Here is a 14,106-nt window from a genome sequence, read left to right on the forward strand (position 1 = left end):
ATTATCGTCAAGTCCGAGACAGACACCCATCGCCCGACAGAGAGAACTAGGAAAGCTCTTGGTAAAAAGTCATTAAGGAGGGCTAAAGTACCTCGAACCCGTCGTCATCTGGTGGGGTCGATGAGCCAGGTTCAAACATATCAGTGTCCGAATCAGTGTCCCAATCAGTGACCTGAGTCGCAGCAGGCTTGGATGCAGCATCTGTGGTGACGACGGACTCAGTGTCCTCATCTTTCTCAGCGAGTTTAACAGATGGATCCTGGAATACAGGCTTCGGGACAGAGCCTTGGGTCCCGTTAGAACTCTTCGTAACCCCTGTCATGCAATCGGAATTGATGGCGTTGGAGCCGGTCGGTGATAAGATGTGGGTGGCCTCTGATCAGACCAACCAGAGATCAGGATTAGCGACTTGTTCCATTGATTGAGCTCACTTTAGATAGTTGACATACTGCCGTAACGGTCCCACCATGCCTTGAAAGCTGTGGCAGAATTACTTGGAAATTCACTGTTTTCATATAAAAACTCATCAGGAAGTAAGGGTTCTGCAGACTGAAGAGTCGCATTTTGCTCCATGTTGGTCACAATATACTTGTTAGGGCCATTTTCAGTTGACACGACTGTAATCTTGATTCTAGCATCGTTGGTACCAAGCGGCTTTGGAATGTAATTCTCGTTTGTATTCGCTCGAATCAGTCCAGGGGGAAGTCTACCATAAACATGGTCATAAACGTCTTTGAAAACTGTGCCTTTTAGAGAGTTCCCGAAAGTGGAGAACCGGTTTTTCCGGTAAGTACAATAATCTCATCACCAGCTGTAGTGGCGATCAGTAATTTTCTCCGATCACCTTTGATAGATTCTATGGTTGATTTCGAATTGTCGAGAGGAACATAATACTTAGTCGTTCTTTCCGTTGCACCCTCATCAAGTGTTGTGAACTCGCCTTGAACAAACATCTTTTTGCTACTGCCGCTCTCCAAAGAAATTCGCTCCCGAGGGATAGGGATACTATCTTCTTTGAACATGTTACTGCGTTGGTCTTCGTATTGGGTGAATTCTCAGGATAAGAGAATAAGTATGAGCTCGAATGTAGCTATCGATGTAATAAGTAATTCAGATAAGAAACGATATCAACATGCGCTCAATGGCGACTATAAATACCTTCCTACCGAATGGGAGACACTTTCTTGGAGCTTTCCTCGTACAGTTTATGTTCCCCATCCTTTGCTTGGCTTTCCTTTCATATCTAGAAGGCTTCTCTCGTCCTTCCAACGTTGAACAAAAGATCGCTGCATCATAGAAGATTTTTTGATATGTGAAAGGCTAGGCCCAAAGGCTATGTCATTTAGCGTCATGATCAAAACCCCAAACCTTTTCGCTTAAAAGGCGAGAAGAACCCCTCGAATCTGACGCTAGTTTGTCGTGATACATTGTCATCCGTTGTTATTCTTTTCCTGGCTCTTTCTGTTGAACCTGGGGGAGCTACACTATGACAAAGCTTTCCTGCACCGCTAGCACTCGCCTCGTGGTTCGAAGCCTCTCATGACTCGAACTCTTCTTTCACAACTGTGAGCCACTCTGATCATTAGCATGACATGATAGTCGAGCGAGATGCATTACGGGGGATAGTTCAGTTGAGCCGAAGTTCGGTATAGAACAAATTTGGATGAGATCACGAAATATGTATCTTATCAGGGATAAGGATGTGTGCACGAACACCTTACTCGAGATGAATATGGACACAAGATCAATTGATATGACTACGATCAGCCTTATGTACAGTCCATCCCGCTATGACAGAAACGGTGTGGAATGATGATCACTGCACCTGCCAACATCAATATGCAGACTGACATCAATACCGAGGACCTGAATACAAGTCCACCGAGATTGTATACATAAGCAATGAAGAAGAGATCAATAAACATCATTCTCGTAACATCATATTATAAAACATACTAGCGTACAGAATTCGAATCTTAGTGTTCTCGAACCGGTATACATGAGTCTAACACAGACGCGTGTGGAAATCTGCTCGACATAGCGATTGTATCCTGCTCAATTTTTTTTTTCGGTGCTTTGGAGCTGATTTTAAGAAAATTAAGACATTAGCCATGTCTCAATTTAGCTCAGATCGTACACAGCCGGCTGTGCGAATCTACGTGTAACACATATCTGACTCACCGGGTGCAGAGTTTCGATCACCACCGAACTGCAATCTTCTGGTAGACCTTTGAAAGACATGCAGTAAGGGTAAAACGGTTCAGGAGTGAATTCATGACTGGAATTGTCTGTAGGTAGAACTCTTTGTCTGTCTGCCGTAAGATCGAAAGCTCTCTCACTGTTGAAAATGCTTGAGTAGTCGGGATTGTTATTGATGAGAGAACCGAAATCAGTACCCGTCAAGTCCACTGTAGCTTGAAATTTCGCGACGTAAAGTCCCTTAGACCCCAAAGCCTTTCTTTTAACCTGGTCTAGATCGAAATATCCAACGACACACTGAGCATACTGCGAGTCTGGGAGCTCATACTCCGCTGTTTCTTTGTCTTTACCCAATGTGGCTATTACTTGACATACGGTACTTTCATTGGGCATGAAGATGCTGACGGGGTACTTATTGGCACTAGGGTCATCATCGATGGTTTTCCCATATAATCCGAGCCAAGCCATTTGTTTCACATTCTCCTGTTTCTTGGCCCACTGAGCAAACCTTTTGCGATCCTGCAACTCCGCCGCCGATGGCTCTGTCGATGGGTCAAGTAAATTTATTTTTGAGATTATGAATCCCTCAATTCCAGCATCATCTTCTGTTAGGGAGCATCGTCCCTCCAACTTCATGGAGCACTTGTTGTATTGGGTAGAGCACATCGTTCCAGTTGGGGCCGAAAGATCTTTGAAAACATATTTTTCGGATTGAACATTAGACATATTGCTGATATGGGCGAGTGAGTGGATAGTAGGGAGTAGAGTTTTGGCAACAGACAGATAGAACGTATGGCTTTGAATCAGGATGTATGTAGTTAATCGAGTGAGGGGATTATATGTGCAGACCATAAAATCTATCATAATTGGCATGAATGCACTTCTATTTATACCTTGCTTCTCCAATGTGTGACCAAGATCCGAGAGCTTGACTCTTGCTTTTGCCAATATAAATAAGAGCTAAGAAGTCTCGAATAGAAAGGAGCTAGTAGGATTCGTTAAAAGCGAGACCTGTCTTGGCAATCTCGTTCCGCGATTGGTTAGAATCCCCTCTCGATAAGATCGTGCCCGAAAGGAGCTTCAATTGAAATGCAATTTCCGTTGAAATAAATCCTGACCTTCGTTTCGAAGTCGTTACCATGACGAATGCTCACATCTATATTGGAAATACTCTTTCAAATTCGGCTCACACATCCTTTCAATACTTGGAAGACTTGATTTTGCAAATTTCCATCGACACTTGCTCTCCTTTGCTAGTTCTTTTTTACAATTTCCCAGGTTTATTTTCACACTGATGTCACGAGAAGCCTTCTTTAAGATACGTCAGGTCTATGAGCACAATATGTCATCAGACCTTCATTTCGAACACATACTATTACGTGTTGGAGTGTGTGCTACAATTCGTCTTTCTCTTTGCCTTTGCCTCAAGTTTCCCTCATGATGATACTGTAAGTCATGGCGGAATGCCACATCTCAAAATTACGTAAACGAACAGAGAGGTAAGCAAAATTTAGCCTGCAACAATTGTCCTACTCACTTGCGATGAAAACAATTCACTATCGTTCATGTTCCCTCTTTTGTTATTTCCATGCGACTCGCGATCCTTTTACTTTGCGTTATCTCTTATCTCTTACAGATGACGCGTTGATTCAGTCATAGGATTGCCGTTGCTAGACTTGTAGTCCTTGTTTGAGGGTCGTCAGTGGACTTTTACCTTGACTTCCCATAGTTTGGACATAAATTATCCCATACCGTCGAATCGATTTCCCCTATCAACATGTATTGCTGCTATATCTACACCTCTCGTTTCCATCAGATCACAGTCGCTCACGAGGAAGATACCCAGTCACAGTGTTGTCAGTCTGGGAGCTATGCTAGGAAATCCGTACACAGCATCCCATGTATTATATCAAGGTGCTATCGCTTCGATATCCTTTGTGGAAGGGAAGTTTAGCATAATCTTTTAACATGCTGAAAATGCGTGATGATCATCTTCCCAAGTCTGGATCTTGAGACCGTCATCCACAATTCTAGACTCATTCCCAGTGCTGACGACTCATCTCATTACCTTTGACAGAACATAGAATTGAATGTCAGCTCGACATATCAAGACCTCGCTTACTTATCAGTTCCAGATAATCTTTACTTCTTTTCATTATTTCAAAAATCGCTTTGAATCTCGAAACTCGTAAAGTCCAGACCTTGCGTAAAAGTGTAACTCCGAATAATCCAGATCAGCAGCGGACTAGAGAATCGAATATAGCGGCGTAAAGCCTTCGCTTTTTGAGTTCAAAACATCAACAAACATCCTTTCCTCCCCTCATCTCTCGACTTCAATCGTGAATAGCAACAGCTATTTCGGACTCCGAATCTATGAATGGATAGAAGAAAAACCCCGAACTGTTGTTTTTAGTCGGCTGTGAATTAGCATGAAAGGGTGAAAAGGTGAGACGTTTTACATGTTTTACATGCCCCCACTCCTCATGTGTTTATCCTTTATTCGCCATAGACTCCGCCCATCAATTCGCCTCAGAATTGCCTTGTCATGTCTGAGATTATTACAGCTTGTCACATTCCATCATGTACTTACTTATATCCTTTCAACATACATTTTTGACCTCTCATTCCTCATGGTCGATCATACATCTGCAAACTTGCAAAAATAGATGATTTCATCATATAAGGGAAAACCGAATGATTGAGCGGGGTTTATTAAAAACCTTTGAAAATGTAAAAGTAAAGTTTCATTTCTTATGACTCGATAGTTATTAACTCGTTGATTTGTCGCCATTTGTAACCCGTCAAAAGAGTGTTAAAACAACGCAACAGCACTTCATTTCTTCAACGCTTTTTCAACACTATCAAAGTTTTTTAAAATACACGTTATTATCTTGCAATTTCCTTCACAAGTATATACGATTTTAGGAATATTGACTGATTATTATTATCCCTCGACTAACACAGAAATATACTGATCATCTGCACACTAATAACCCTGACTCTTGACTAACTTGATCTGATATAAAATGTTAAATTTCGGAGGAAATGGAGGAGGTGTACAAATGGAAATGGCTAATTTGAAAGCCGCTCCAATGTTAAATCCAAATTACGGAATGGCAATTAAATAGTAAGTTTATCATAAAGTGGCGAAAAGATCAAACTAATAATCATATATATATGTATATTTATTTAGTCTAGATTGTTTAAATAGATTAGCTGATTTCTTATGTGGAAGAGGTCCAAATGGTTTAGCACCTTGGTTAATGGAAGTTCAATGGTTTACAACTTCTTTACAAAAGAGAACATATAATAGAATACCCTTGTAAGTCATATATTTTTCTTATCATAACCAACCTCGTCCATGAATTATGATCTCTAACCCACTGATCCTATATTATAGAACTCCAGTAGAAAGACAATCCATTATATCTTTCGCATCATATTGGCGAAGAAGAACTGAACCTCCCGTAAGTTTAACTTTTAGACAATTTGACATTAAAGCTAATGACTTATTTTGATAGTATCTCATGGGTCGACCAGAAGCTCAACTCGTCTTGATTGCACTGACAGAATTTGCAATGCACTAAAGTATTCTCACATGAAAACACAAGAACAGATGAATAGGCAGATTGTGAGGATTGGGTGGAGAAAGCTGATGTATACCATATACTGATTATACTGAATCACTTTGTGATTATATCCCTCCTGAATCAAGATATACCTAAAAGTCTCGTTAAAGACATAATTACCATGCATAGTCCAGATCTCGTGTTCCAACCAGAAGGAGAAACCGCTGAAATGCAGCATTGAAATGGAGGCCAGCATGCTGATCGGGTTTCGTTATGTCCATATATATTGCATCTCATGATAATGATTGGATTGATTGCATTGTATAATCTATATCTTATTTTCGTTTTTTTTGATCAATCCAATGGGAAATCGGGATTAACGAATCCGACTCAGCTTAGAGGAAAGTACCTAATCTATGAATTATTAAAAGAGGGGTGCATCAGTCCCATTATCTGATATGTGAATATAAGAGCTTGATCATGCACGCGAAGACGAAGGGGGGAAAGAAGTATACACTATTCCCACTAATACTGCTGATAGACCCAGAACGACTCCACTTCCAATCAAAGTGGATGAAGACCACTTTGAAGGCGATGAAGAAGATGTCTTCTTCCGTAACTTCTTAGGCTTTTGTGTGGTTCTAGTAGGAGGACGGGATGTAGGGGTGGAATATGAACGGGAAGAAGATGATAGTACTAACCCCATTTGCTTGAGACTGCGACGCAAAAGCGATTAGCTAATTATACAATAAGGTACTCGCGGTATGTAGCTAGCCATCACTCACCCTCGGATGTAGAAGGCGTCCAGAGCCTTCTCGACCTCTGCCTCATTTCCTGCAGGGACACCGTCCAGTGTGAATGTAGCTTCAGAAATAATCCCAATTAGCCCGGTACGATCCAGTGTTGAGAAGTACTACTCACCAGAAGTCGAAGATGATCCCTGATCAAGAGATAGAGTCATTGTACCGTAATGATCTTTCAACGTGATTAGCTTGGGCCGCATTCGCTTGTTATATCGCAACCTTACCTGATGGCCAGCTTGGACTTCGGACTTGCCAAGTTTGTACGAGTTTTTTAGGAGCTTCAACTGAGATGATCTTTCCTCTCACATTACCACCAAACAGCTCGTAAGGAAAATCAGGAGTAAGGTTGATCTGTGAGCCGACCGAAAATGAGTTTTTCACGGGAGAAAGAAGACGTCCGTAATGATGTATCGTAACTCACCTTGGCAGCTGATCTACTCCACATAGGAACTTTGTTTTCGTCCGTTAACAAACCCCACAGATCCTCTGCAGAAGCTTGTAAATCTGCTTTTTGTTCAACTGTGACGGTCTTGCCTACATCTTTCTTGGTTTCTTCTGCTTTCTTTTCCGATTCAACAGGTTTAGCAGGTGGAGCAGGAGAGTAAGATGAAGAAGATGAAACTCCAGGTTGTGGAGTAGATGTACCTGACGTTGGAAGAGAGTCGTCCGCCGAAGGATTACCATAAGCTGCCAATAATTCTGCTCGGAAAGTGTTGAATTTTGCGGAAAGAATAGAAGGGAACTTTGATTTTATGATAGACAATAATTCGGATGAAGATGCTGATGAGTCTGAAGTTACACGCCATTCGTACTTGTTACAATTATCAGTTTAGTTACATCCACTATGAGTTCGAGTCCTTCAAAATGAAAAAATGGAAAAGCATCCAACTTACAACGTAATCTGATAATCCATCAATAGCTTCATGGCTCACTTCAGGTACTTTCAATGTACCATTAACTTCACTTCCATCTTTTGCTTTTCCAGACCATTTCGCTTCCACTTCCAGATCATAAATGGTAAGTAGCCTTGAATCACCCAACTCATTAGCTTATAGTGTTTGAGGACTCACTTGGAGTCGGTCATTCAACCACACAGCCTAAATCCTGTTACTCACTTTCCTTTACGTTGACCCAAATCGCAATCACCAGAAACATTAGTGACTTCAATTATCTCAGCGTATGATTCGCCATCTTCAACTTTCAAGCCTGGAAGACTTTTCTTCACCCAATCATGAGCGAAAGGAGCACAGTTCTTATTCTACACGGTGACCCAGATTGGAATTGTCAGTTCAAGACCGTTAACATCATTCTTCGACATTGAGATTTGGATGATTCACTTACCCTCCAGTGATATGTTTGTTGATAAGCTGTCAAAGGTTTTGGTTCGCCCATGTTTCCTCCTTAATTGTTTTTGAGCGGATTGTGTATTATTCTAAATCAAATAAGTTGGTCTAAATGTCGAATGTTTAATATTTCCTCCACTCAATATTAGGTGGACAGCGAGCAATGACACATCGCGGATTCCAGAAAGATCCAGAGTCACGTGACCATTATTCCCTCATGCCAGGCTGAAGCTGTCATTTAAGTCATGCATACAAGTCACTTCTTCCAGTGCTGATATGTTGTAGATTGATAGGGACCAAACAGAAATAGAGTAATCTCATCAAAAGACATGGTATGATAACATGCTAAAGAAATGGTCAATGATTACAAATCTATCAAATTACCTGTCTCCGTGTTTTCATCCTTCAAATCTACAAATTGTCCTTCTACTTGATTGACCTGACTCGATTCTAATTCAAGTATCTCTCGATGTAAAGTATCTATCAAATTCTTACCTTTTCTAACATAGCAAAGTAATGCAGGATTCGCATCATCTCCTGTACGATCTTGTAAAACTTCTAAAGAAGGAACTTGAGTTACAGTTTCATCATTATATTTGAAAAATGTATCACCTAATCCTCATTATATCAAATTAGTTACTTCCAATTTGGAGAGAAAAAAATAAACAAACTCACCATGATCAGGTAACCAGCTCTGATAAGTCCAATAATGACCCGAACCTGAATTTTTTCCACGATGCATAAATACACTAACTAATTCATATTCCCATTCATCTTCTCCTGAAGGGATATACCAAATTTCATCCATTTGTTTTTTCAATTCTGGCAACCTCGCTTGTAGATTTACAATTTCTTTCTCTACTTCCGTAGCTTCTGCTTCTAATGCATTCAAGAAATCTAATGATATATTGTGTTGGAGTTCTGGGATGTCGATATCAGATTGAGATAATTGTTTGAGCGATGAAGAGACATGTTTAAAAGTATCGGGGATTGATAATGGCTAAAATACATCATATCATCGGTTAGTCTGATAACTGACCGATTGTTGACAAAGTACACACCTTATGATTCCGTAATTGATGCAGTCTACTCCTTATACCGGTTATCTCTCTAGTCAAGTCGATAGCTCGATCCCTCTTTTGCGGATCCGCATTGGCTAAAAATCGACCCATTGACAAACTTTGGCTGAACGGAATATGAGTATTCGTCTTCCTTTCTCGTCCGGTAGCCGGATCATATTGCGATCTCTGGAACAAATGCTCAAATCAGCAAAGATATTATCTTTTCATCATGCAATCTAGAGGACTCACTCTCATTTGGATGTATAGTAAATCAGGGAAAGAATCCATAAGATCCATCATAAAACCCTTTTTACCTTCATATTCAATATCTGATCCTTTCAAGTAAAGTTCAGCTAAACAATCATACAAGTCTTTATTTTCTTCTTCTACACCTATGATAGGATGAACGAATACTGATTCAACAGGTGTTTGGAATTCACGAGTTATCGATTCTCTTCTTCCACTGTTGGGTGTTTTGGAAGGCGCAAAAGTCTCGTATATGATTTGTTGCTTATATTTACATGAGAATAAACTAATTGAGCAACCTAGTCAGCGCGGACCATTCTTGCACTTCAGTATAATCTGGATCAGACAGCTCACCTTTGAATCAGGTTCGACCCCTTTTCACCCTCTTTTTCGGAAGGCTGATCCAACGCTAATTCTAATTGAGATAACACGTTTATCAAGACTTCAGCAGAATCTTGTTGAAGACCTATTGTCACGCACATAATCAGCTGACTTTAACGTGTGATCCGGAGTGAAGTGACTCACCAAATCGTAGACCTGAGCTGAGGGTATCCTTTTTAGCCAATTGAGGTCTAGGAGGTAAAGGAGGCGGCACACTCGGTGGATCATATTTAACTTGCTCTTCTGGCCCGTTGTCTTCATTTACCGAAAACAGTTGTAAATCATTAGAGGATACGAATTCATCTTTCGATTCAGGTATAGGGGATTGTATGTCAAGATGACCTAAATCCATCGTTGCAGATGGAGAGTCAGCTTGAATTGGTTGAGCATCCCCTTCAGGTCGAGGTATTAATTCAAAATCATCTACTTCCATTTCACTTGGCGACGTCACTTTGTTGATCTGTCTGACGACCTCTTGTGAAGATCTGCTGGAAGAATCATCGCGATCTTCACTTGCTCTTTTACCCAATATTGACGATTCTCTATCTCCCCTTAACGTAGACATAGAGGATTCATGTTGTGTTGATAACTCGAGGGGCCTAAGCTCAGGGGAAGATAGAGGAGAGGCTACTTGTGTAGAGGAGGGGGATGGTACGTCGGGGATATCAGGTATATCGTCTAACGTAAGCTTTGATGTAGACGGTTGAGGAGGGTTTTCGACGTGAGGCTCCACAATAGCGTCTACCTCGGGTCGAGTGATAGCTAGATATGCTAACTCTTCATCCGGTCGGACTGATGATGTTTCGGATTTGTATAATTGTAAGAACAGCAGGCGAAGTTGTCGAACAACTAAATATAACAGGTGAGCTCAATCATTCAACAATTCTCCAAACCTACAACGTTTCGATCGTTCGACATCGGGCTTTGCAGCTACCAATGGTTGACTGTGGTTCTGCTCAAACGAGATGACAGCTTCTCGGAGAGGTTTGATAGAGTACAAATATTGTAGAATGGAGTTCAGGTAGCTAAAAACCAAAAGTCAGCTTTGCTCGTGAACTACTGGCAGTTCTTCGCTGACCATGTATTCCTGCAGAGCACGTCAGCTTGCCAATTTTACTCTGATACTAGCTGACTTACCCGATGTTATGCAACCCAACGGGAATATCTTTCCTAGGAGGACCTTCGGGTTCTACGTAGTCGTATGAGCACCTTTTCAATGTTTTATCACCTTGAGAAAGCTTACCCCTGGATCCAGTCTGCAAAAAGGTTCTGATACCAGGTCTTTCTCGTCCTGGTGCCTCAGCAATGATTGAAAGGCAATTACGATAATGCTCCGCTTTCCCGGGGAACTCATTCACCTATAGTCATCGTCAGGTACGGTCTTTTTGATGGCGGATGTGGGCAAAGTAGTGACATACCGCCATTTCATACTGCCTGAAGAAAAATAGAAGGTTGTAAGCGGTCAATTCAGCACAGATCCTTGCGGGAAGAGAATATAGACTTACATGAGCAGTCCATCATCAACAGCATCTTCAGGACAACTCAGGGCCGAATAAGCTTCTTGAACAGACATAAGAGTCTGACCATTCTCTCCTAAAGTTTTCATCAAATCCGAATCCCGTTCTCTACCTATAATGACCAAAGCTTTCGATAGATCTTGTTTTTCCTGAGATGTTGAAGTTGATTGTACGGCCTTTTTATGTAGATCCAGTATATGATCATCGGGCGCCTCAGACGGTAAGACGCAAAGAGTTTCGGTATATTCAGGTGTGTATCCTATCAAGCTATATGCTTTTTCGATATCGTCTGTTTATCGTAATTTATATCAGCTCTACGATATAATTCTTTCATCACATGACTTACCTGAGCTATACTTATCGAGAGACCTCTCAGTAGCTACTCTCATTTGTAATAACTCTCGACCATACACTGGCGCTTCCGCAATCTTCTCCAGAGCACTGAGATATAGCGGAGAATTCTTTTTATCGGAAGATAATTGTAATCCATAAGCAATTTCAACGGTTTCGGCTTTATCCACTTTGGTAACTCCCAGAGTATAAAGGGAATTGCGAACAAGATCACCGTAAGGAGAAACACCTGAATACCTCCCGTCAGAATTCAGGGCTTGGCATATGCCAGTATAAAATAAGCTCACCTTTAGGATACTTATCTAAGTCTATCACCTCGCCGATACGCTTTTCAAGAGGGATGGAATGTACAAAGACCGGAATGTTGTTGGGAGTCGGTATCTCTGGAAATGAACGCGTCAATTAGTCATGAAAAGGATCCCAGAATTCTTAAATTGAAGACGTACCGTTTCGAGCCTGATAGGCCGCCAGATAAAGCGAAATTTCAACCCAAGTTCGAATCATGTACTGATCCATCTGCTTACGTTTCCTCTTTTCTTCCTCTGAAAGTTCGTCGGCAACCTTGAATGGCCCGACACGTAAAAACCCATCTTCTTCTTGTTGACAAGCGAAACCGATATGATACAATAAATGTGATGAAGTCATACTTGCTCCTATCTGTTTCTGGAATTTTGGATTATCCAACTTTACCCATCCTCTTTGACCCTTGAACAGAGGATTAGCCAGAAGTCTAATTTACAACATAATCAGTAAATGAGCAAAAAGGTATACCATTTGAGAATGGCTCACGTAGCTATCAATGTCCAAGCTTCGCTTACTCCCTGAGTTCCAGTCAATCCCATCGTAGGATTGCTCATCTTCTCACTTGTAAATTTATGCACTAAGCCAACTGGGATTTGTCCAGGTATTGGACCTTTATCAACTTTGACCCATAAATCAGAAGGGGGACTGATGAATAGCCTGGCAGCCGTTATAGTTTTATTGAAAGAAAGTAGATTTGGATCTTCATCTTCAATTCCAAATGTGATATGTGGGAAAACATTCATTTTATCTTCAACTTCTACCCTTTCTATCCTATTCTCCTCTAATTCCTCTGATAATTGATCTGTCTCGAACAAAGTATCGGTCTTTGACCATGTAAATTCATGGAAGTGATGATATTGGTTGATGTCTGACATATCCGAGTACTTGGTGGCTTCGTTATACCTTTGCCAATCTGCTGAAAATTCGTCATAAGTCTGATGACGTCCATCCTTCTCTATACCCGCTACTGATTGCCATCCATCCATGTTCTTCATTTCTAGATCTGCGCAAGTACCCGATGTTATTCTCAGCCAGCCCCAACATGCTGTACAGAAATACCACTCTTGACGGTTCGTTTTTCCCCCGGGTAAAGCCTCCCACACGTTATCTAGAGTCGATATGCGCTCGGAATCAGCTATAGAAGGGATGGAAGCTGTTGAAGGGGATGGACTTGGTGGAGCAGGTGGACCAGAAGTTGAGGCTACAGATGTCGGTCTTGAGGAGGTGGCTGACAGAGTTCTATTGGTACCGTTCCAGGCTGTTTGACTTGCTGGAGCCGGTTGAGACTTTTTGCTTGGTTGTGGTAATTCCGTTATATGCGGTTGGACCAATTCGTGCTCATGAAGTAGCATGAGTAATCTTCTAGGAAGAATACCAGGTCCACATTGAGGTCTAGCTAATTCTGAAGCATCAGGAGAATCCGACTCCACATCATAAGGTTTGATATCCGCTTTCCAATCATTTATATCTGTGGACCGTTTTTGATCGCCTAAGGTCATATCACTGCCTTGAAGAAGTACAGATGGCGAATCGGGTATTGGACCCATATCATCATCTGACCCTATATGTTCAGCTATTATCCCTGGAGTATAACCTGGTGGGTGCTCTTCAGGTGGTTCGATGACAGCTTCAGGTGGTCGATATGGCGCATGCGAAAGCTCTTGAGCATCTATCAAAGACGGGGAGGTGGAGAGGGGTTGCAATTGTGATTGAATGGCATCTTGAGCAGGTGTTGAGCCGGACACTGAGTCGACAGGTAAAGGAACAGTGTAATAACGCGTTCGTGATGTACCAGGCTGATCTTGCCGTTCAGCTCTAGGCGATTTTAGATACTCGGGTGAACGAGGTCCAGCAGGTTTACTATGTGGCTTGTGTATAGAGGAGGGCGAAGAAAGAGGGTTGGGCAGGGTATGTGATTTGTATGGCCGTTCTGGTTGTTGATCTGGAGTATGTAATCGAATTTGAGATCGAGGTGATTTAGGCGAACTTGAACCAGACGAAGCAGACGCATGAAGGGGATTATCGGTAGTCATGTCGAGAGCTAAACACAGATACTGAAAATTAACGAAGATATATCCTGATAAGACAATCTTTCTATCCTCAGTGCGACCGGATTTTGCTGTGCTAGCCCCAATCTACGAAGACTCGTTGTCCAATCTTTCTTGCTAAAGCTGAGTGCAGGCTTATAGGAGGTTCTGTTGAAGATGACAGAGAGGGTCGAAGGAGTCGGTTTCAGGACGCAGAGAACCGGTTTTCCAGAATCCCAGGAGAGGGTGCACTATGCACAATAGGAGGCTATACCCAAGATGATGGTCTGTGAAGATTCGTGTTAT

General features: G+C 41.7%; 5 protein-coding genes across 5 annotated transcripts; 1 reads left to right on the forward strand and 4 right to left on the reverse strand.

The window, feature by feature from the left end:
• Nucleotides 1-82: 82 nt before the first annotated feature.
• I206_104255 (uncharacterized protein) lies at nt 83-953 on the reverse strand (the record flags this gene model as incomplete). The annotated part of the gene is made up of 3 exons (XM_019155908.1): nt 83-375; nt 450-746; nt 809-953. 3 exons carry the CDS (start codon nt 951-953, stop codon nt 83-85), a joined length of 735 nt encoding a protein of 244 aa, XP_019010866.1.
• A 1,102-nt stretch (nt 954-2,055) lies between these two features.
• I206_104256 (uncharacterized protein) lies at nt 2,056-2,925 on the reverse strand (the record flags this gene model as incomplete). Its single annotated transcript, XM_019155907.1, has 2 exons — nt 2,056-2,082; nt 2,182-2,925. The coding sequence occupies 2 exons, from the start codon at nt 2,923-2,925 to the stop codon at nt 2,056-2,058; spliced, it is 771 nt and encodes a 256-aa protein (XP_019010865.1).
• A 2,300-nt stretch (nt 2,926-5,225) lies between these two features.
• On the forward strand, nt 5,226-5,786 carry I206_104257 (uncharacterized protein; the record flags this gene model as incomplete). Its single annotated transcript, XM_019155906.1, has 4 exons — nt 5,226-5,326; nt 5,393-5,521; nt 5,600-5,666; nt 5,721-5,786. The coding sequence occupies 4 exons, from the start codon at nt 5,226-5,228 to the stop codon at nt 5,784-5,786; spliced, it is 363 nt and encodes a 120-aa protein (XP_019010864.1).
• A 460-nt stretch (nt 5,787-6,246) lies between these two features.
• On the reverse strand, nt 6,247-7,963 carry I206_104258 (uncharacterized protein; the record flags this gene model as incomplete). The annotated part of the gene is made up of 8 exons (XM_019155905.1): nt 6,247-6,484; nt 6,554-6,632; nt 6,690-6,743; nt 6,796-6,922; nt 6,993-7,382; nt 7,465-7,597; nt 7,687-7,829; nt 7,913-7,963. The coding sequence occupies 8 exons, from the start codon at nt 7,961-7,963 to the stop codon at nt 6,247-6,249; spliced, it is 1,215 nt and encodes a 404-aa protein (XP_019010863.1).
• Nucleotides 7,964-8,278: 315 nt separating this feature from the next.
• I206_104259 (uncharacterized protein) lies at nt 8,279-13,806 on the reverse strand (the record flags this gene model as incomplete). The annotated part of the gene is made up of 15 exons (XM_070202926.1): nt 8,279-8,526; nt 8,590-8,914; nt 8,976-9,161; nt 9,225-9,507; nt 9,576-9,687; nt 9,747-10,451; nt 10,500-10,627; nt 10,740-10,791; nt 10,846-10,960; nt 11,021-11,036; nt 11,108-11,408; nt 11,466-11,699; nt 11,758-11,853; nt 11,917-12,200; nt 12,260-13,806. 15 exons carry the CDS (start codon nt 13,804-13,806, stop codon nt 8,279-8,281), a joined length of 4,632 nt encoding a protein of 1,543 aa, XP_070059027.1.
• Between the last annotated feature and the right edge of the window lie 300 nt (nt 13,807-14,106).

The sequence above is a fragment of the Kwoniella pini genome, chromosome 5 (genome assembly GCF_000512605.2).
Source record: "Kwoniella pini CBS 10737 chromosome 5, complete sequence".
NCBI classification, from domain to species: Eukaryota; Fungi; Basidiomycota; class Tremellomycetes; order Tremellales; family Cryptococcaceae; genus Kwoniella; species Kwoniella pini.